General features: G+C 35.4%; 1 protein-coding gene across 20 annotated transcripts in view; it reads left to right on the forward strand.

Annotated features, from left to right (window-relative positions):
* Positions 1 to 23501, forward strand: part of ZNF644 (zinc finger protein 644) — a 99880-nt gene that overhangs the window by 62666 nt on the left and 13713 nt on the right. For 13 of the 20 annotated variants that reach the window (XM_020907503.2, XM_070467785.1, XM_070467784.1 and 10 more), the window contains 3 exons: positions 15063 to 18097; positions 18279 to 18884; positions 20756 to 20878. The exons of 6 other annotated variants lie outside the window; for them this stretch is intronic. In XM_020907503.2, coding sequence (XP_020763162.2) covers positions 15063 to 18097; positions 18279 to 18884; positions 20756 to 20878 — 3764 coding nt within the window. The remainder of the gene's footprint in view (positions 1 to 15062; positions 18098 to 18278; positions 18885 to 20755; positions 20879 to 23501) is intronic. One more of the 20 variants, XM_020907518.2, reaches the window with a different exon arrangement.

Raw genomic sequence — 23501 nt, forward strand, 5'->3', positions numbered from 1 at the left:
ATCATGATTCTCATTTCACAGGAATCCTTTTTGAACAGTTGTCAGCAGTTGTTAGATTTAGTTGCATGCTTTTGTAGTTTAATTGCATATTAACATTTATTGAATTTTTTCTACATATTCTTTTCTATCTATGCCTGAGTATTTCTATGAGTAATTCTTTCATCTGTGGGTGGTAGACATTTGGAATCCTTGTTTGCCCAATAATGTGTATATTTTGTTATTATACTTGAATGCCAGTTTAGCTAGTTATAAAATTCTGGGTTGAAAAGTATTTTTACATTTTTTTTTTTTTTACCATGATACTGGCAAAAATTGTAAGAATATGAGGAAACAGACATTTTTATACCTGAAGGTAGATCTGTGCATTGATAAAGATTTTGGGAAATGACTTGAAAATGTGTATTAAAGTAAAATACACATGCAACTTGAAGGGATCTACATTATCAAAATAAAAACACTACCATAGAGCTTTCTATATAAGGATATTTTTTATAGCATTCTATAATATAATACATTTCTGTGAAGATAAGTGCAAAAACAAATATCTCCCATCAGTTAGTGGCAAATAAAAGGGGAAAAACTGGAAGCAGTGACAGATTTTATTTTCCTGGGTTCCAAAATCACTGTAGGTAGTGACTGCAGCCATGAAATTAAAAGACTTGCTCCTTGGAATGAAAGCTGTGATAAATCTAGATAGCATATTAGAAAGCAGAGACATCACTTTACTGACAGAGCTTTGTATAGTCAAAACTGTGGTTTTTCCAGTTGTCATTTATGGATACGAGAGTTGAACCATGAAGAAGGTTGAGTATCAAAGAATTGATGTTTTCAAATTGTGGTGCTAGAGATAACTCTTGGGAATCCCTGGTACTACAGGGAGATCAAATCAGTTAATCCTAAAGAAAATCAACCCTGAATATTCATTGAAAGGACTGTTGCTGAAGCTGAAGCTCCAATCCTTTGGCCACGTAATACGAAGAGCCAACTCACTGGAAAAGGCTGATGCTGGGAAAGATTGAAGGCAAAAGGAGAAGTGAGCAGCAGAGAATGAGGTAGTTAAATAGCATCATCAACTCAATGGATACGAATCGGAGCAAACTCTGGGAGATAGTGGAGGACAGAGGAGCCTGGTGTGCTGCAGTCCATAGGATCACAAAGAGTCAGACATGACTTAGCGGCTGAACAACAACAACAAGTGTGTGTGTGTGTGTGTGTGTGTGTGTGTGTATGAATAAGTAATACCAGACTGTTTTATTGGTAGTTGAAGTTAAGATAGAGTAGAAAAGGATGGGGGATTGCAACAGCTATGTTTTATGATACTTATATGATTTCTTCCAGTAAACTTGAGTTTTAAAAATGTTTCCTTAAAAGTCTAATGACTCTACTGATGATGTATTATGTATTCTTTTTCCCTTACAGATGGTCTTGTTAATGTTTTATTTTCTTGAAATGAGTAGAATTCTTCCTTTTATTCTTACTCGAATTCTGAAATTTCCTCCAGGACTTCTCAAGTGACATGTCTTTTTTTTTTTTAAATCCTGCTGAGCACTCATTAAATGATATTAATCTGAAGATTTCTGTGTTTCTTGAGTTTAGAAATAATTTTTTCTATTGTGTCCTTTTCCCTGTTCCCCTAGTTTGCTTTTATAGTTTATATTCATTATAAATTGTGGGCCTAGACTTTGTGTCTCTTAACTTTTCTGTTATTTTTTTCAATGCTCTTCCCACTCCCTCGTTAAAGAATAAATCTTATTTATCCTCACCTGTTGAGAGTTATTTTTATTTTGTGGGATTTTTAAAAGTAATGTATCATTTCAGAGTTCTTTGTCAGCCACCTGCTCGGAGCACATTGTGCTTCTGTATTCAGAACACAGTCGCTGCGCTTCCCCAGTGGCTCCTCCGCAAAGAATTTGCTTGCCAGTGCAGCAGACAGGAGTTTAGTCCCTGGTCGGGGAAGACCTCACACGCCACTGGGCCACTGAGCTCATGTGCCACAAGTACTGAGCCTGTGCCCTCGAGCCCAGGAGTCACAGCTACTGAGCCCAGGTGCCACAACTGCCGAAGCCTGAGCTCCCTAGCACCCAGGCCCATGCTCCACAACAAGAGAAGCCACCACAGTGAGAAGCCCTCACACTGTAACTGGAGAGTAGCCCCTGCCTGCCACAACTGGAGAAAGTCCATGTAGCAACAGAGACCCAGCGTAGATAAAAATAGATATCCAGAATAAATAAAACAGTTATTCATAGGATCTGATATTGTTGAAAGTATTTACTTTCTCTTTATTCTTCCAGTGGTTAACCTTGTAATTTTAACAAACATTTAAATTTATGTTTCAATCACTATTAACAGGTATCCATAATGCTGTTTTGTAAAATATACTTAACACATGAATTTCAGCTACTTTCAGATCCCTTCACATACATAACCTTCTGGAAAATTTTTCTGAAATGATAGATGAGTTGGGGAGGTGATGGAATTGCAGCTGATCTATTTCAAATCCTAAAAGATGATGCTGTGAAAGTGCTGCACTCGGTACACCAGCAAATTTGGAAAACAACAGTGACCACAGGACTGAAAAAGGTCAGTTTTCATTCCAACCTGAAAGAAAGGCAATGCCAAAGAACGTTCAAACTACCACACAGTTGCACTCAGTTCACACACTCAAAATTCTCCAAGCTAGGCTTCAACAGAAAGTAAACCGAGAACTTCCAGATGTTCAAACTGGATTTAGAAGAGGCAGAGGAACCAGAAATCAACTTGCCAACATTTGTTGGATCATAGGAAAAACAAGAGAATTCCAGGAAGACATCTACTTCTGCTTCAATGACTATGCTAAAACCTTTGACTGTTTGGATCACAGCAAACTGGGGCATTCTTTTGGATCACAGCAAACTGGGGCATTCTTAAGGAGATGGGAATACCAGATCACCTTACCTGCCTCCTGAGAAACCTGTATACAGGTCAAGAAGCAATGGTTAGAACCAGGCATGGATCAATGGACTGGTTCCAAATAGGGAAAGGAGTACGTCAAGGCTGTATATTGTCACCCTGCTTATTTTACTTATATGCAGAGTACATCATGCAAAATGCTGGGCTGGATGTAGCACAAGCTGGAATCAAGATTGCCGGGAGAAATATCAATAACCTCAGATTTGCAAATGACACCACCCTTATGGCAGAAACCTAAGAGGAACTAAAGAGCCTCTTGGTGAAGGTGAAAGAGGAGAGTGAAAAAAACTGGCTTAAAACTCAACATTCAGAAAACTAAGATCATGGCATCCAGTCCCATCAGTTCAAGGCAAACAGATGGGGAAACAATGGAAACAGTGAGAGACTTTATTTTCTTGGGCTCCAAAATCACTGCAGATGGTGACTGCAGCCATGAAATTAAAAGACCCTTGCTCCTTGGAAGAAAAGCTATGACCAACCTAGACAGCATATTATAAAGCGGAGAAATTGCTTTGCCAACAAAGGTCCATATAGTGCAAGCTGTGGTTTTTCCAGTAGTCTTGTATGGATATGAGAGTCAGACCATAAAGAAGGCTGAGTGCTGATGAATTGATGCTTTTGAACTGTGGTATTGGAGAAGACTCTTGAGAGTCTCTTGGACAGCAAGGTCAAATCAGTCAATCCTAAAGGAAATTAGCCCTGAATATTCATTGGAAGGACTGACACTGAAGCTGAAACTCCAATACTTTGGCCACCTGATGCAGAGAAGTGACTCACTGGAAAAGACTCTGTTGCTGGGTAAGACTGAAGGCAGGAGGAGAAGGAGATGACAGAGGATGAGATGGTTGGATGGCATCACCAACTCAATGGACATGAGTTTGAGCAAGTTCCAGGAGATGGTGAAGGACAGAGAAGACTGGCTGCTTCTGTCCATGGGGTCGCAAAGAGTCAGACATGACTGAGTGACTGAGCAACAACAAAAGTTAAACACTGTATACCCTCACCCTGAATGTTGTTTAATTTGTCTTTGAGGAGGATTGTACAGTTAAAATAATTTTCACCCAAAACTTTGAAGTTGTTACTCCTTTGATGTAATATTTAAGTCTTGATAGTGAAAAGTCTGATGATATTCATAATCTTTTGTATAAAATCTGGTTTTAGTTCTTTTGTTTATTAATATTTGTTTCTTTTCAGTTTGAGATTGTTGTCTCCATGTTTTCCAGAGTCCTTGTCTGTGACAGTTGTAGTTATAGTTTTATTTGTCTAGATATATCTCTTTCTCCTAATCTTTCTACTTTCATTTCCTTGGCATTTTATAGGAGAGGAGAGATAAATTCATGTCCTGGGTATTCTCTAAGATATCGGGAACTCTTACAAACTCTGAGATCCTTTGTGGCTACTTCACATCCTTTTTCCTTAGAGTACTGGGTCAGGCAGTGTACTTATCCTTTTTATTGCTTATTTCAAGGAATACTGAAGCCTTGCTTTATACCCCCAAAGAATGGATTTGTTTTAGCCTCAACGACTCTTAAAATATGCTTCTTCCTATCACTTTAGCTTCTGCTCATTTATCCTATTTCTTATACCGTGAAAGTGCTGTAAGGTCCCAGGTCTCTCCTCTCTCACACAAGAGTCAATTTCTGCTTGTAAGGGAGAGTTTTCATTATCGTTAGGAGCATGTATAGAAATGCAGTGTCATCGTTTCTTAAATGAAGCAGGTTAATGGCCAGGCTCATGGGGAATGAATACTTAATGAGTGGTTACTAAATACCAGGCCTTTTGCCACATGTTTTATGTACATCAGTTCAGTTCAGTTGCTCAGTCATGTCTAACTCTTTGCAACCCCATGAACGGCAGCACTCCAGGCCTCCCTGTCCATCACCAACTCTCAGAGTCCATCCAAACCTATGTCCATTGAGTCGGTGATGCCATCCAACCATCTCATCTCCTCTGTCATCCCCTTCTCCTGCCTTCAGTCTTTCCCAGCATCAGGGTCTTTTCCAATGAGTCAATTCTTCACATCAGATGGCCAAAGTATTGGAGTTTCAGCTTCAACATCAGTCCTTCCAATGAACACCCAGGACTGATTTCCTTTAGGATGGACTGGTTGGATCTCCTTGCAGTCCAAGGGACTCTCAAGAGTCCTCCAATACCACAGTTCAAAAGCATCAATTCTCGGTGCTCAACTTTCTTCACAGTCCAACTCTCACATCCATACATGACTACTGGAAAAACCATAGCCTTGACTAGACGGACCTTTGTTGACAAAGTAATGTCTCTGCTTTTTAATATGCTGTCTAGGTTGGTCATAAGTTTCCTTCCAAGGAGTAAGCATCTTTTAATTTCATGGCTGCAGTCACCATCCGCAATGATTTTGGAGCCCCAAAAAATAAAGTCAGCCACTGTTTCCACTATTTCCCCATCTGTTTGCCATGAAGTGATAGGACTGGATACCATGATCTTAGTTTTCTGAATGTTGAGCTTTAAGCCAACTTTTTCACTCTCCTTTTTCACTTTCGTCAAGAGGCTCTTTGGTTCTTCATTTTCTGCCATAATTTATATACATGGTCTTACTTAATCCTCACAATCCTACAGAAGGTTTCTTATTTTATTGATAAATCAACATGAAATTGAAGGAAAGTGGAGTAATTTTGTCTGAAGCTAAACATTGTGGAGCCGTTTCTCAAACTGAGGCACGTCTGCCTCAAAAGAGTGATTGTCTCAGCACTGCAGTATAAAATTTAGCTAAGACCCTCTCTTTTCTGTGAGGTTTTTCTTAGCCATGCTGTTTTTTTAGAACCTTCTACTTCCTTTGAACTGTAGACTGTATAATTCAAATTATGCACTGGGGAAATAATGTGTTGCTGTTTATTGTTAGCAGTTTTTTATATGTATGTGTTCCATGTAATCTTCCTCAGATAACAGTGCAGTTTAAAAAAAAAAACTATCAGCAATACTGATAGTTTTGATTAGTTAGTGTTAAGAATAATTAGAATTTTCCCTGAAATACCTCAAAATCTGTTTAAGTCACCTTTCATGAAACAGTAGTGTACTATTGATAATATTTTGGTTTAATGGTTTGGATAAATTGGAAATTATGCATTCTGTCTCTGATGGTTCAAAGTTACTACCTTGACCATGACTTAAGTCTTTTTCCATATGAGTAAACCTGATTCAGTCTTCACTAGGAACTGAATCTGGCCATGGCAGTGAAGATGCCAAATCCTAACCACTAGACCACCAGGAAATTCCCAGGAATTTCTTTTAAATCATAATTGTTTGAAAATAGTTCTGTGTTTGATCATTAATAAGTCTTACATTTTCTAAATAAGTCTTACATTTTCTAAAATGTGTTTTCTATAACATTTTGGTGAAATTTTGTGCTTGCTTAAATTCAAAGTAAATAAATGCTGCTGGTTTTATAATGAAAACTCCAGAATTGAATATGTAATAAGCAAGAACTTGTTAGCAACTCAGACACAGAATCAGAAAAAAAAACACTGGCTGGTTTGTGATTTACCTTCACAAAAATACATTCTTTTCTTTTCTTTTTTAAAGATAATGATATAAGAGAGAGAGACCAGGGCAAGTTTAAGGCATGAAGCTGGGCACTCAAAGCTGGTGCTTTGGGACAAGACAGCTCAGAGGGATAGGATGGGGGCGGGTGGGAGGGCGTTCAGGATGGGGGGGGACACATGTCTGCCTGTAGCCGATTCATGTTGATGTATGGCAAAAACCATCACAATATTGTGAGTAATTGTCCTCCAATTAAAATAATTAATTTTTTTAAATATTTGAAAAAAATAGAGGTGCATACCTTGTTTTAAGGAAAGCAAATTTTTTTTTTCCATTTATTTTTATTAGTTGGAGGCTAATTACTTTACAATATTGTAGTGGTTTTTGTCATGCATTGACATGAATCAGCCATGGATTTACATGTATTCCCCATCCCGATCCCCTCTCCCACATCCTTCTCTACCTGATCCCTCTGGGCCTAGAAGTTTTCTTATATTTGGATTTTTTACCATCCTGAATGAAGATAATTATAGAGTAGTAGTTACCTTGAAACCTTTTTCTGAGAAGATATTTGGAATCTTGAAGGCTGATTTTATTTTCTTTATTTGCCTTTGTCTGTACTGGGTCTTGCTGTGTGTAGGCTTTCTCTAGTTGTGGTGAGGGAGGGCTGCTCTCTAGATGCTTTGTATGAGCTTCTTGTTGCGGTGGCTTCTCTTGCTGCAGAGCATGGGCTCTAGGGCGCTTGGGCTTCAGTAGTTACGGCGCACTGACCTAGTTGCCCTGTGGCGTGTGGAGTCTTCCTGGATCAGGGATCAAACCTGTGTCCCCTGCATTGAAAGGCAGAACTACTGGACCACCAGAGAAGTCCCTTGAGGCTGATTTCAGAGAAAAGAAAAATGATAAGTTGATTAAATGGTAATATCAGTAATTCATGTCTAATAAAAATATTATTTTATAGAAAATAAAACTTAAAAAAAATAAAACTTCTAGTTTTGTTTCATTTTTCTAGTTCTCAATGAAAGTGTGACACTTTCCCATCTAAATATATGTAAATTTAAATTTATTTAATAGAGTTTAAATGTATTATACTATAGGTGAAAGGTTAAGTGCTTATTACATAATTATTTTATGATCTGAACTCCCCTTTCAATAAAATTAAATTGTAACTCAGGGAAATAATTTATTCTCCAAGTGTGCAAATGCTCCTGTTTACTTCCCACTAGACCTTAAATAATTTTGTGCTTCTTAAATATGATTAATTTATTATTGCCAAATGGATTAATGGAACTTTTATAATGAGAGTTTTACTTTAACCATTAAAATCCACAAATTTTTTTATATACATACATGAGTATGTGAAGCTTTGAATTTGAAAGAGTTATCAAAATTGTTTGAGTATTGCTAAGTTGCTTCAGTCACGTCTGACTCTTTGCGATCCTATGGACTGTAGCCCACCAGGCTCCTCTGTCTAAAGGATTCTCCAGGCAGGAATACTGGAGTGGGTTGCCATGCCCTTCTCCAGTTTGAGCATTAGAAATAAACTAACATAACATTTCTTGTGTTTCAGGCAGTATTTTGAGGTACAGATTATTTCTTCAACTGTTGTAAGGAATTCTTTCAAAGCCACAGTTGTTTGCATTTGCAGTCATGTCACTAACTTTAATGTGCTTACTTCAGTGGACATGAATCCTGTAGAATTGTATGTGGCTGAAGCAGAAGTTTCAACAGCAGCCCTTAGAACATTCTTTATTTATGTCTTTATTATTATTATTTTTTTTTTGGTTGCACTGGGTCTTCGTTGCTGCATGCAGACTTTCCTCTAGCAGCAGTGAGTGGGGCTACTCTTAGTTGCAGTGTTCAGGGTTCTCATTGCAGTGGCTTCTCACTGCAGAGCACAGGCTCTAGGCTCAGGAGTTTGGTAGTTGCAGCACACAGGCTCAGTAGTTGTGGAGCACTCGAGTGCACAGACTTCAGTAGTTTTGGCATGCAGGCTCAGTAGGTTGTGGGTTTTGGGCTCTAGAGCACAGCCTAAGTAGTTGTGGCACACAGGCCTACTTGTTCTGCATCATGTGGGATCTTCTTGAACCAGGGATTGAACCCATGTCCCCTGCACTGGTGGGTGGATTCTTATCCACTGTATCACCATGGAAGTCCAGAATATTCTTAATTTTTGAGTTTTTGAACAAATTCCTAGCCTTTTCTAATAATCACTAAACAAAAAGACATCTGACATTGATTATGATTCTGTCCTCAAAAATTTTCTTATATTCCTTGTCTCTTGCTGATTGTTGTCAAATGTGTAGGCACAGTAATTTTTTAATGGTAAATTTCTCTTTGCCCTTGAAGAATTCTTTTCTGAAGCATTCCATATGCATCTATAATACTAATCTTACCCTTTGGTAAGATTTTATATTTTCACTTCTTATAATTGTATGTCTGTCTTCCTAGGATTTCTAACACTTGTATTTCTTTTACACTTATTGGATATGGTAGGTTTATAAAATATCTCAAAATTAAGCAGAAATAGGAAGCTCATCATAGACTGAAGAATACTGAAATACGCAAAGAAAAATGATTTATGGCAGTTTAACACTCTTGGTGGAGGACAGAGTTGACACATTACCTAGTAGTGTGGCATTGATGCATTTTTGACTCCTGTTAACTATTAATATAAAACTGTGGTCAGAAGTTTGATTGGTTTGAAAGTCATATGAAGGAACTTATCATTCATTTTAATTTTTAAAAAGACATGACTTGTTCTTGTTGGAGCTATGTGCATGTCTGTGTCCTTTACCCTGTCAAAGCTGAGATGATCACTTACCTTGTTCTGACTATATATGAAAGCTGAAACAACATGACAGTCAGTCATTCTGTACTGAATATGACTTAATGCTCTCCTTTGGTTGCAGCTACAGTTTATTACCTTGCCTCTTCCAGTTGCAGAATTCTTCATTACAGGATTAATCTTTTATTAGTGAATGTGCATTTTTTTTCTACTACTGTTGCTTCTCATTATTATATGATTTCACCAGGTTGTTAAAGTTACACCTTTGTGGGCCCTCTTCTTTTATCCTCCTTGCATAAACCTGCTTCAATTTGCCATATAGCAGCTTCTTGAGATGTGTCAAACTATGTGTAATATTTAGTGTACTTTGCAGTAAGAATTGCTTTGTATTATTACATGTTTATGGCTTAGTATCTTACTATTTATAACATCTTCCTATTAAATAATGAGGATAATACATGGTATCAGGAACATAACTCTTCAACAAGTTCATTGTAATTTTGTGTTAGGTGGTAGAATGAGATCATTAATTTGTCATGGAAGTGCCACATAGTGCTGGCGAGAAAGCATTATGTACCCAATGATTTTTGTTTTTGGTGGTGTCAATAGAAAATACCTCTCTGAGTGGAGTTTTCATGATGTATATAGCTCTGTGACCTCAGTGTGCTAGTTATTTAATGCCATAATTCATTGTTGAAGAATCAGCTTATCAACATATTGCAAGTTAACTAAAGGATTATTTCAGGTAATTTTGAATTTAGAGAATATTTTTAAAGTTCAATAGAATATATTTAACTTTTGTTTTTAGCTCATTATTTCAAATAATGTAAAGTGTTAATAGTGTAATAACCAAACATTAAACATGCATAGTACATATAAGAAAGGAACTTAGAAAACATCTTGTCCAATCTCCAATGCCATATTTCCTTCTACAGTGTTCTGACAAATAGTCCAGGCTGCTCAGTCATTCAATTCACTCTTGTGTCAGACAGCCCCTTGAAATGCTGAATGGTTCCTGTTTCTACTTCTTCATCTTGAGATAAAACCACATCTTTATGATTCAAGCATATTGATTATATATTATTCCTTCTATATGCCAAACCTTCAAACATTTGAAGATTGTTAATTGTGTTGGCAAATTGGTTAAACATGCCAAGTTTTCTCTTCATTCATTGTTATATGCTGGATACCCTTATGAATGTTCACTATTTTTTTAAGAGTTCCCTCTCAATGTGACATCCCGCTTAGGATACCACCTGGATGATATGGTTATATACAGTACACTCTGTCTTCACTTGATTGTACACTAGGTGAGACAGGTGTGTGTGTGTGCGTATATATATAGATATTTGTATATTGTGTATAGTATATCTAGGCTTAAATATTGAAGTAATTTTAGATCTAATGTTTCAGTTAATTGAAATTTTCTTTGCAGTTAAAATGACAGTTGATCCAACCTCATGTATGTCTAACTGAAGTTGTCATGTGTTCTCAAGGATAATTTCAATGAACATGGGGTTTGTAAAAATCTGACAGATCCTAACTGTAACTCAGCTAATGGGCAGCATTGTAGTTTATTTATAGCTATGCAATATAGTTATTAATAAACTAATTAGAAATGAGGGCAAATTGTACTATATTTTGTGAGAAATCATACTTCAGGACAAAGGTTGGCATTATATAATAAGTACCCACAAAATATTAACCTACTTACAATAAATACAATTAATAATGTACATAAAAGAATGAAATTAAGCTAATTTTCTATCAAAAAAAGAATTATTCATGAACAGAAAGTGGACAGCATAGATTTGATGACAGGAAGGTTGTATCTAATCTGAATTACTGAGTGACCTAGGACGCTTGCTCAGAGGGATTACAGAATAATTATGTTAATATGCAATTATCACCTCATTTCTTCTGTAGTAACCTCAAGATGTAGTGTAGTGAGGGTGTTATAGCAAGTGCTGATAGTTTGCAAAAATACTGATGTTTGAGATTTCTGAGACAATAAGTCTAGCTTGAGGCATATAAGTGATGATCTGTCATCTTGAAGACAGATCTGACCTTTGTACTTTTTTTTTAATGCTCTTAGTAGTATATAACTACAGGCAGTTATAGCTGTAGAACTCATTATGATTTCCTAGAACCTGAAATATGTTTTATGTAGATTTAAAATTCCATTTGCAGCTTTTCATTAAGTGTGTGAATTCTTAAAATAACAGTTTACAATTCAGTTAAAAGAAAAATTCTGTAGTTATATGATTACATGGAGGAGGAAACAGTGATAGTATTTAAACATTTAATAAAAAGATTCTAATTGATACAGCAATTTCATTGAAATTTAGAGAGGTCAAACAATATAATGTTAATTTGTTTATTTTAATTTAGTAGTTTCTCTTTTTTAAACTTAATGAATAATAGCTACCTTCAGATACGTCCCTTCCTTTGTTATGTTAACATAAGCTGGTATTTATAACTCTGTTATACTTATTTAACTACATAGAGATTGTTGAAAAATCTGTTTGAGAGTGTGTAAAATTAGTTTATAGGTCAAAAAATGCTTTCTTGCCTGGGTTCTCCTCCATAAACGTCCTGAATGTAGGGAAATAATTTATGATGTCAAAATTCTGGATCAGTGCAACACATATTAATGATCCATTGTTGTTTATTGTATCTTAATGTGATAGCTTTGAGTCTTAAATGCTGTTAAGAAAAAATGTATCTTGAATGTATCTTTTCATTTATAGAAATATATTCTGAAAATTAAGCCAGGAAAATTTTTTATGGTTGCCAAAATACTAGCTTACTTATTCAGTTTCTTAACAGCATATTTTTAGACTGATGTGATAGATTTTTAATATTAATATACTAATAAAATTTTTTTCTGAGAAAGAATAACTCCTCTGTTTTTGAGTGGAGATAGTCTATTGGAGACAAAGTGCATTTCACTATGTAGATGTAAAGGAAAACTTTGATTGTTAAAGACCTCATTTTATATTTTCACAATATTTAATTTTGTCTTTTCTTTTACTACATGTCTTTTGTATGTTAAAAATTTGTTATACATATATACTCTGTTTTTGAGCAAAACACTGTGTATCTTCCAATTGATGGAAGGTCTCATAAAGCCATTCTGGTAATGAGAGTGCCTTCTCCAGGCCTACACGATGTTCTCATAGTTGTCACCCTGCTGTTCAGGGGGCACCAGTGAAGTTGCTTTAAATGGGAAGCGTCTGTTCCATCTCTGAGCCTCTAACACCAGAACAGATGGGGGAACATGGAACATGGAAGGTCTTACCTCTGAGGTGGTAACAGTGAAGCCACTCATTAACACTGAATTTACCACTTCGTTAGCAACGTTGCTTCCTGTTGAGAAAAGCTAATATAGGCTTTCAGATTGACTGAGCATATATTTGTCTACCTCTGTGATTATAATAAGTTGGGATAGAAAGTAAGTGTCTTACAGGCTAATTTTTTAAAAAAAGATGTGTTGTCCATTTCTGATTTATGTGGTTGTTCCTATTTGGGCGTTTTACTTTTTCTACTTAACTTAATAAGAAACATCATTAATGAGTAGTAGTATGGCATCATGATTTGCTTTCCTTTTCATTGACATTTGCACACTCCTTCCTAACACATGTTTATGTGCTGCCCATTTTTAACTTCTGTGTATGTGATGTAGAAACTCCTGCTGGGTGCTGCATTAGCACCATTTTGGAGTGATATCATTGAATATGATCTTATTTGAAGTCTGTTTTTATTACTGTGGAAATTTGCCAATCTCAAAACAGAATTCTAAGACCTATGAAGGTCAGAAAAATAATTGTTGGTATAAGTTATAATGCCAAAGAAAGATATTTGTAGTATTTGTTGTATTAAAGAACATATCTTGTGGAAAGTATAAGGTCATATTTATAAGAGCTGCTTTAGTTGTGAAATAAGAAAATACGTAGAAGCAGTTCTTTTATTCTTTTAACTAGATTTAATGTTTTACAAAATATATACTTGGTACCATAAAATAAATTAGAAATTATGAACTTCATTGAAAATATTTTCATTTCTAAATAGCAATTAAAGTTCCTGCTGTTCTAAATAAAATTACTTATTATACAAATAAGAATACTATAAAAGAAAAATGATAGACTTTCTTCTTTATCTGAGAGCAGGAACTTTGTTTGACATGTTTGCTCCTGAACCCCTATTACTAGAGCAGTGTGTGGCACATAGTAGGGGCTCAATAAATATTTGTAGCATTAATAAATTATACTTAATACTAGGTGCAAAAGGAAAAGAAATACAGAATATTATGCCAGCACTTCAAATAATTAAATATATGGGGTTGCCAAATAGCAGGTTTGTAAATTGCACTTGATGATGATTAGATATTTTGAAAGCCTTGCTATAACTGCTGAGTTAAGAAATCAGAAACTTGATGGAATTTCCAGTATTTGAATGAGATACCCAAATTTCATAGGAAGAAAACTAGTTTTCAGAAACTTTTGAATTGATTTTGCAGTTGTGTTTTTATTCATTCACCACATTAGTGCTTTTTATTCAACAAATATTCCTGAGCACCTATGCCAAGAATCTTGTTAGGTTCTAAGAGTTCACTATCCCTACCCTCAAAGAGCTTACATTCTTCCAAGGTAATGCCTATATAGTGTGTCCATTTCTAAGAGCAAAATAAGAACAGGGTACAAGGAAATTCTTAATAGTAGGAGCCGTATTTATAGCCATGGAATGTATGTCTTCCAAATTTTCAGAAGTCTTCTTTTAAAATATTCTGCTGTCCCCTCATAACAGTTAAATATATTATCAAAAATGTTTAGTACCTATGGCTGATTCTTGTTGATGTATGACAGAAAACCACAAAATTCTGTGAAGCAATTATCCTTAAATTAAAATTTTTTTTAAATGCCTAGAAAATATTATCTATATTTTATATGAAATAAACTGAAGAATTTACCATACATTTATGATGCTTTCAGATTAGAGTAAAAATTTTAGATCATTGCAGTAGATTGTCAGATCATAAAATGGGATAACTTCCTGTTAGGGAATGCCTTGAATTTGGGGACTCAAGTTATGAAAGTTTAAAGAAACATAAAACTTCCTTGATTTTAACTTCACAAATTTAAAATGAAGGATAATTTACCTAAGGATAGAATGAAACCCAATGAATGAAGTGTTTTTTAAATTAGTAGAATTTTAGGAGAATGTGAAATACTGAGAGCAGAACAGTCTTATTTTAAATAAAAAAATACAGTTTTATACATTAGTCATTGTTGTTGATAGCACATAAGTACATTCAAATAAAGTTCTTTACTGATTGGTGTTTTGTTACCTTCCTCTGGAAATGGAGTTTTAAGTGACAAAAGTTTTACTTTTCTTTAATATGTAACACTTGACATTATTCTCTAGTGTAGAATGTCCACAGTAAGTTTACTTAGGTAGGATAATTTTCTTTTTATTAACAATCTCACATATTAGATTTTAGATTTTTTTCAGTCTGTAGCATATTCATTTATATTGTGTGTGTCTGTGTGTGTGTTTATGTTGCTTTGCTCTACACATTTTGTATATATATAGTTTGGGGGATGTTATTGCCTAACACAAAGTAAAAATTAACCTCTACAACACTAAAAATCTTTCAGTTTTTCAAAGTGTTTCTTCATTCTTGGAAAATTATTAGGGTCTTAATACAATGAGTAGAATTAAGCTACTAAAAATGTGTACTTTCAACTCTCCATGCGTTCTAAGGAAAATCTTTCTTTCATGCAAATCTAAAATTTTTTTTTCCATTTTCTAGACTAAATGTGTTAAATGGGCTTACCAACAATATGGATGATTTGAAGATAAACACCGATGTTACTGGTGCTAAAGAAGAACTCCTAGATGATAACAGTTTTATATCAGACGAAGAGAGTGGAGTTCATAAACCAAAAGATTGTCAAGCATCATTTCAGAAAAACAATACATTCACTTTGCCTGAAGAACTGTCAAAGGACAAATCTGAAAAAGCCTTAAGTGGAGGCCAGTCTACTCTGTTTATACATGCTGGTGCTCCTACTGTTTCTAGTGAAAACTTTATCTTGCCTAAGGGAGCTGCTGTTAATGGACCAGTTTCACACTCCTCCTTAACTAAGACTTCCAGTATGAATAAAGGCAGTGTTTCATTAACCACTGGACAGCCTGTGGATCAGCCAACAACAGAATCTTGTTCAGGTTTGAATGTGGCAGCCGATCTTCAGCTCTCTACACCACAGAAAGCAAGTCAACACCAAGTTTTATTTTTATTATCAGATGTAGCACATGCTAAGAATCCAACCCATTCCATTAAAAAACTACCTACCTCTGCTTCAATTGGTTGTGACATTCAGAATTCAGTAGGGAGTGGTATAAAGTCAGATAGCACTTTAATAAATCAAGTAGAGGTGGGTGAGGATAGTGGAGATTTATTGGTAAAAAATGATTGTGTCAGTACATTAACAGGAATTTCCTCAGGTACAGATGAATTTAGATCAGACAATGATACAAACTGGGATCCCCAAAAAGAGTTCATTCAGTTTCTTATAACTAATGATGACACAGTAGATAAAGCTCCAGTTCACTCTAAAATAGGTCTGGAAAAAAAGAGAAAGCGAAAAATGGATGTAAGCAAGATAACGCGTTATACTGAAGATTGTTTTAGTGATTCTAACTGTGTACCTAATAAGTCAAAAATGCTAGAAGTAGACTTTATGGAACAGAATGAAGACGTGCAAGCAATAGACTCGCGGACATATGCATTATCACAAGTGAAACCTGAATCAGCTGATGAAGACTTGGAATCTGTGGATACTTTTCAACATCTAATTTTTAACTCAGAGAAGTGTGGAGAAGACAGTTCACCTGTTCATACTAGCACTTTTCTTTCAAATACCTTAAAAAAGAAATGTGAAGAAAGTGATTCTGAGTCACCTGCTACTTTCAGCACTGAAGAGCCATCATTCTACCCCTGTACAAAGTGCAATGTGAATTTTAGGGAGAAAAAGCATCTCCACAGGCATATGATGTATCATTTAGATGGGAATAGTCACTTTCGTCATCTTAATGTCCCAAGGCCATATGCTTGTAGAGAATGTGGACGGACATTTCGAGATCGTAACTCACTGCTAAAGCATATGATTATTCACCAAGAAAGAAGACAGAAATTGATGGAGGAAATACGTGAGTTGAAAGAACTTCAGGATGAAGGACGAAGTGCACGACTACAATGCCCTCAGTGTGTATTTGGTACCAATTGCCCTAAAACATTTGTGCAGCATGCTAAAACTCATGAAAAAGATAAAAGGTACTACTGCTGTGAAGAGTGTAACTTTATGGCAGTGACAGAAAATGAGCTGGAATGCCATAGAGGAATTGCCCATGGAGCAGTGGTAAAATGCCCTATTGTCAGTTCTGATGTAGCCCAGAGAAAGACACAAAAAAAAACATTCATGAAAGACCCCATTATAGGATCATCCAAAAAATCAGCTACCTATATATGTAAGATGTGTCCTTTTACTACTTCAGTCAGGAGTATTTTTAAAAAACACATGGAGTACTTGCATTCATCATCATGCATTGATTCATTTGGCAGTTCTCTTGGACTTGATAAAAGAAAAAGTGACATAATTGAAGAACCTATAGATACTGATAGTCCTAAACCATTAGCTAAACAACAGTCAACATTTCCAAAGAACTCTGCTTTAAAACAAGATGTAAAGCGAACATTTGGATCATCCTCACAATCAGGTAATTTTTCAAAATTCCATAAACGGCCACACAGAATACAAAAGGCTCGGAAAAGCATTGCCCAGTCAAGTGTAAATGTGTGCAATCAAAACAGTTCTCCTCACAAGCCTGTTATGATTAAAAGCAGCATTGACCAAAAACCTAAGTATTTCCATCAGACAGCAAAAGAAAAATCTAATGCCAAGGCAAATAGCAACTATTTATATAGACATAAATATGAAAACTACAGAATGATCAAAAAATCAGGTGAATCATATCCTCTACATTTCAAAAAAGAGGAAGCTAGTTCATTAAATTCTTTACATCTGTTTTCATCAAGTAATTCTCACAACAATAGTTTTATTTCAGACCCTCATAACTCTGACACCAAAAGGTCAGAGAGCTTCAAAGACCACAGACGTGTAGCTGTAAAGAGAGTAGTTAAGGAATCTAAGAAGGAAAGTTCTGTTGGAGGAGAAGACTTGGATAGCTATCCAGATTTCTTGCATAAGATGACCGTTGTTGTTTTGCAAAAACTTAATTCTGCCGAAAAGAAAGATAGCTATGAAACAGAAGATGAAAGTTCCTGGGACAATGTTGAGCTAAGTGACTACACTACACAGACTATAGAAGATGAAACCTATCATGATATTAATCAAGAACATGTAGACTTATTCCCTCTATTTAAAAGCAAGGTGGAAGGTCAACAGTCCGGAGAAAATGCTACACTTAGTTATGATCAGAATGATGGCTTTTATTTTGAATATTATGAAGATGGTGGAACTAATAACTTTTTGCATGAGATTCATGATCCTCAGCATTTAGAAAATGCAGAAAGTGCATTGTCCAAGCATAGTTCTGTTTTTCACTGGACTGATCTGTCTCTTGAGAAGAAATCGTGTCCTTACTGCCCAGCAACATTTGAAACAGGTGTTGGGTTGTCAAATCATGTCAGGGGACATCTTCACAGAGCAGGATTAAGCTATGAAGCCCGCCATGTTGTATCACCAGAACAAATAGCCACGAGTGACAAAATGCAACATTTCAAAAGAACTGGCACAGGAACACCTGTTAAGCGAGTTAGAAAAGGTAAGTTTTCACGTGGATAATTTGGGCTAGTATGTCCATATTAGAATTCAAAGGATTTGAAGGTTTTGCTCAAATTTGGCCTTCATTAGAATCACATAATTTCATATTTCGGAGTTAATTTGTTTTGAGGAGTTCAATTTATAAAAAAAATCTGATGTTACTCTTAAAAAATTTTTTTTAGCTATAGAGAAGTCTGAAAACACTTCTGAACACACTTGTCAGCTGTGTGGTGGTTGGTTTGATACTAAAATTGGATTATCAAATCATGTTAGAGGCCACCTGAAAAGACTTGGAAAGACCAAGTGGGATGCTCACAAATCTCCAATCTGTGTTCTGAATGAGATGATGCAAAATGAAGAAAAATACGAAAAAATCTTAAAGGCATTGAACAGTCGTCGTATTATTCCTCGACCATTTGTAGCTCAAAAACTTGCATCAAGTGATGACTTTCTATCTCAAAATGTTATACCTCTTGAAGCATACCGTAATGGCCTAAAGACTGAAGCTTTATCAGTGTCTGCATCAGAGGAAGAAGGGCTGAGTTTCTTAAATGAATATGATGAAACTAAGCCAGAACTGCCCAGTGGAAAAAAGAATCAGTCTCTTACACTGATAGAACTGCTTAAAAATAAAAGGATGGGAGAAGAAAAGAATTCCTCTCTTTCTCCTCAAAAGATCCATAATCAAACTGCAAGAAAGAGGTTTGTTCAGAAATGTGTTCTTCCACTAAATGAAGATAGTCCATTGATGTATCAACCACAAAAAATGGACTTCACTATGCACTCAGGTAAGAGGACATTTATGACTATCTTACATAATTTAAACACAATTATGTTTACCTTAGTGGAATATGTATAGAAAATACTTTTTCAGAATCCTTTATTTAAGCTGCTTTTTTGCAGAACAGAGATTGGTTACACTGTTATTTCTATATAAGTCATCAGTTGATGTTCATCAGCATTGAAGTCTCTGTGCCTCATTTCTTGGTCACAGTGCAAGGTGAGAACAAAAGCAAAAACAAACAACTTATCTATAAAAATAAAATTTGTCCTGGACGGGTGATGGTTCTTTGGATGGGAGGTTGACATTGTTCAGAAGCACAGTGTTACTGAAAAGGCTGTCATATTTTTGCCAGTGCTCCAGAGTGATTTTGTTTTCAAGATTTTAGTTGTCCAGGTTTTCGTCCTGTGTAGGTCAAACAAACAGAATGAATTGGTGTTTGTCGTGTGTTGCCAGTAACCCAAAGAAACTTCTTCCCTCTCTAATTCCTCATTGTATTGTGAGATAGTTTGGTTTTGGAGGACTGTTGTGGACTGTTTGGGATTTTAGATTTTACAACATGTTCTATTTGAACAGAAGAGATGGTTTAACCTAGTGGTTGTGCACCCATAGTTTTTCCTTTTCAAAGGAATATTTTGTATGAGTTGGCAAGTGATGTAGCAGATAAAATTGCCAAGCTTTATTTAGTATTGCTAAGTCTGGTTTTAGACTAGAGAAACGTTGTGTCTGTATAGGTTTCTTTTGGATGTTAAGAATGCTGAAGATTAGTTTAGATGATAACCATAATTTTAGCCCTAGGTTAAAGGTAAAAGTGACTCGTCAGTGAATTAATAATGAATAAAATTACTATAATGTTGGTTTGTTTACTTTGGGCAGACATTGGGATATTCTAAATATTTGTAATGCAGATTTGATTTGAGGAAAGATTGTTTTGTATCGTAAGTGGTCTGAAAAACAATTTATCTTGTGTGCGCTTCTGGTTAATAGGGGTCTTTCTTTTGTACAAAGAGAGTTTCAGAGCTAATATTTCAACATTTTTCAGAGGGATAAAATATAAGCAAGATGTGGCAGTTATGTTGGCCAAGGTATAGTGCACTTCAGAGAGGGGAAAGTGTGTCTGTGGCTATCACAATAATGTTGAAAAAACCAGTTGAAATGTGTTGGGGGCATGAGGGCTGTCTGAGAAGATAGGAGTTACTTATTGTTTCAACATGTTTTCTTTACTGTGATGACTGAGATGTTAGCTTGTTGATCATTTATTTAGCACAAAGATTTTAGGAAAAAACTTCAGATCATTAACTTTCATTATTGATTGCGCATTCAGAGTAATGAACATAAAATGCCATGAATAAAATGTTGTGTCTAACAGCTGTTCAGTGGTGTGTTTTACCACCTTTTCTCCCAGCCTTCATCAGAAAGCCTAATTTAGTATTGAGCCTTTTACGGTTTTGTGGGTAAAACACTTTAATTACCACTTTGTCAACTAGACTTTTTAATTTTTTTTTTTATTGATAATGTTGTAAACTTTGAAACTTCTCAACAGAACTGTGCAATTCAAATCACAGGATTGTATTTTAGGTTTAGGAAATGATCTGCGTAACACAGAAATCTGCAAGAAAGTGATAATAGGTATTAAATCCAGAGATACTCAGGGGTTCAAGACACTCCTCTTCTCCCTTTCCAAAAGAGCATGGGTTGCCTCTAAATACTAACTACAAACTAATAATAGTTAACTTAATTTCCCCTCCATATCTTAAGCTAATTCAATGAACGTTTTTTAAAACCATCTTTATTGTGGTACTTTTCTTCACGCTTTTACCTAAGAAAATTTCACTTTTTGAAGTGAGAACTGGATTATAGTTTTCTTTTGAATGATAGGTATGCCTGTGAAGCTTAGAACATGTGTGCATTGCAATACGACGTTTACAAGTGCTGTTAGCCTGTCCAACCACTTACGCGCTTATGCACGAAAGAAGAGTGCTGGACTTTTGACTGGTACAGGTATGTTTGAACAGATAACACAGCAAGTCTGTTTGATACAATACACTTTTTTTTTCCTCACCAGACTGGTGCTAGTTCAGGTGATATTTATAGCTTTCTTTTGTAAGCAGCAGTTGAGTCTGAACACACATGAAATTTCAGCAACTTGTAAACTATTGGATATAATTTTAATTAAGTTATTCTTTTTCATTTAGCTCTTATTGGCTTGATTTGAGGAAAAAAGTAACCCAATAGAGGTGTGGAAACTTTTGAGTCTACATTATTATTATTGATTTTTAAATTATACTATTTTTACATTTATTTTTGTTAGTAGATTCTAGTAAGACACCTCTCTTTGGTAAAAAAGAATTCTAGTTTAGGGAAATGCTTTATTTGGCAAGGAAATTATAGTGAAATTCCAGATACATAGCTAGATTAGAAAAATAAGCAAACCAACAAGTCTTCATTAGTCTATAGATCAACTTTTTGAAGGGGCTAGCCTTAATAATGGCCTGTGTTTATGACTAATAGATTTTTCATTTAATGCCCCTAAGCTATATTTAACATTAATAAATATAGCTATGCACATAAATGTTACCATGCACATTTCTGTGTTATTTTTGGTTGGTTAGCCCAACCTTGCAGATACCTTTTCATATGGCTAGCTTGTGAAAATTTTATGAGCTTACTCATATGTAATACTGCTTCTTAAATCCTATAGAATGCCTTGCTCATTTTGTTTGTAGCCTTTCAAGCAGCCTTGCTTTAGCAAACTCCATCTCTCTGACATCTTAAAATACTCTCTTTTCTAAATAGATTTACATAAATCCTTTTGCCTAAAAATCTCTTTCCAGTCTTTTTATTTCTCTTGCTCTTTTAGATCACTGCCTTCTGCTTTCTTCTAGTTGTTTATCCACCTTTTTTATTCTTCCTCATGTCTTCCTATGGCTTACATTCAGTATGTTCTTGCCACCAAAGAAACACTTGTAGTCGCACTAGTGTCTTCTGCTTCTTTGCTTTATCCTGACTTAATATATCACTAACTTGGGGTGACTACTGACCATTCATATTAAAAGGAGGGAAGTAGAGTGAGCTTTACTTTACTGGATTAGTCCTCCTACTGTGACATTTTAGTTACTTCTAGCTTCATCAGTCTTGAAAGGTGATTGCAGACATTAGAGGCAGGGGATAGTGAAAATAAGAGGCCGTAGAAGCAGGAAATCATTATTGTTATCATAGCCACTAACTTGTATTGAACACTTCTATGCATTAGGCACTATGCTGCATGCAACTTACATGAATAACATTTAATCTTCACAACCACCATTTTAGTTGTACATATTATAATGATCTTTATGTTATAGGAAACTAGAGCTTTAGCGAACTTAAGCAAGTTGTGCAAAACTTACTCAGCTAATAGCAGACTTGAAATTTCAATCAAGGCTGTGTTATCCCGAGGCCTTTGTTTTTAATCACTGTTACTTACCACATACAGAGTGACAGCAGTGAAAAATCCTAAAAGTGAAGTTGGGTTCAAGGTGAGGAGCATTCTGGTGGAGAGTCTAAAATTAGAAAGAGCAGGGAGAGTAGTTCCCTGACTACTAGTAGAACCCATGACTCAGGTTCAGTTCTTAGTTGAAGAACTGAGATCCTGCAAGCTGCATGGTGTGATCAAGAAAGAAAGGGAAAAAAGAAAGAAAGAGAACATGCAGTCTAATACAGGCCTAGCCCAAGAAATGGATTGGGCCTGCATTAGATTTCAGAAGACTTTAAAAAATGTTCCATTCTGACTATTTGGGCACATTACATAAATATTCACTGGGGAGGATCTCTCCAGTCTAGATTTTGTAGTCCATTAAAAAATACTTTTATCTCATCTGAAAATCCTTCAGAACATAGTATTAATTGCTAATAAATAACTGATCATAACCTTCCATTGACCGAGGGTGCATTCTCATGAATATTTTATCTCCTAAAAAATTTCATTAGTTGAGAAAAAAGTAATACAGGATGAATGGGGATACATTTTTGTGGGCATCAAGAAAGGGGATGCTATGTTTAAACGTTATTAAATACTAACCAAAATATCTATCAGAAGTGTTAAAAATATAAAAGTGTATATTAGGCAGTCCTAGGGCAAAGAGAAGGGAAATGAAAAGATGAAGAAAGGTGGTATTTTCCACAGCCCCTATCCACTTTTAAGAAATATAAAAATTGCATAGTCCCTTGGAAATTCTGAAACATTTCCCCTGCTTTTAAAAATCTTGACCAATAGAGCTACACAGAAGATATTTTTTGCTGCTTATTCATGCCAATAAGTTTTTATCAGCTTTATTAATGTTTTTTGTTTTCCAAGTGGAGAATTCTGTATTACATTTATAAACTCCACATACCTATTCTCTTCTTCCATATCAGTTTCACTGGTAAAGCAATGGCCCCAGCCTATTATCCTGGAGGGTTCCACTGAGTTATTGTAAGGGATTCATCAATTTATATGAGTAAAAGGCATTAATTTTCAAGAATACATGGATGCTGTTTTGAGGAGCAAACTACAGAATCACTTTTTTTTTTTTAATTTATCTTAATCCAGGTATATCACAAAACTGGAACAATGCAAAGGGGAAATAAGTAGAACTGAAACCTC

This window comes from Odocoileus virginianus, chromosome 5 (genome assembly GCF_023699985.2).
Source record: "Odocoileus virginianus isolate 20LAN1187 ecotype Illinois chromosome 5, Ovbor_1.2, whole genome shotgun sequence".
NCBI classification, from domain to species: Eukaryota; Metazoa; Chordata; class Mammalia; order Artiodactyla; family Cervidae; genus Odocoileus; species Odocoileus virginianus.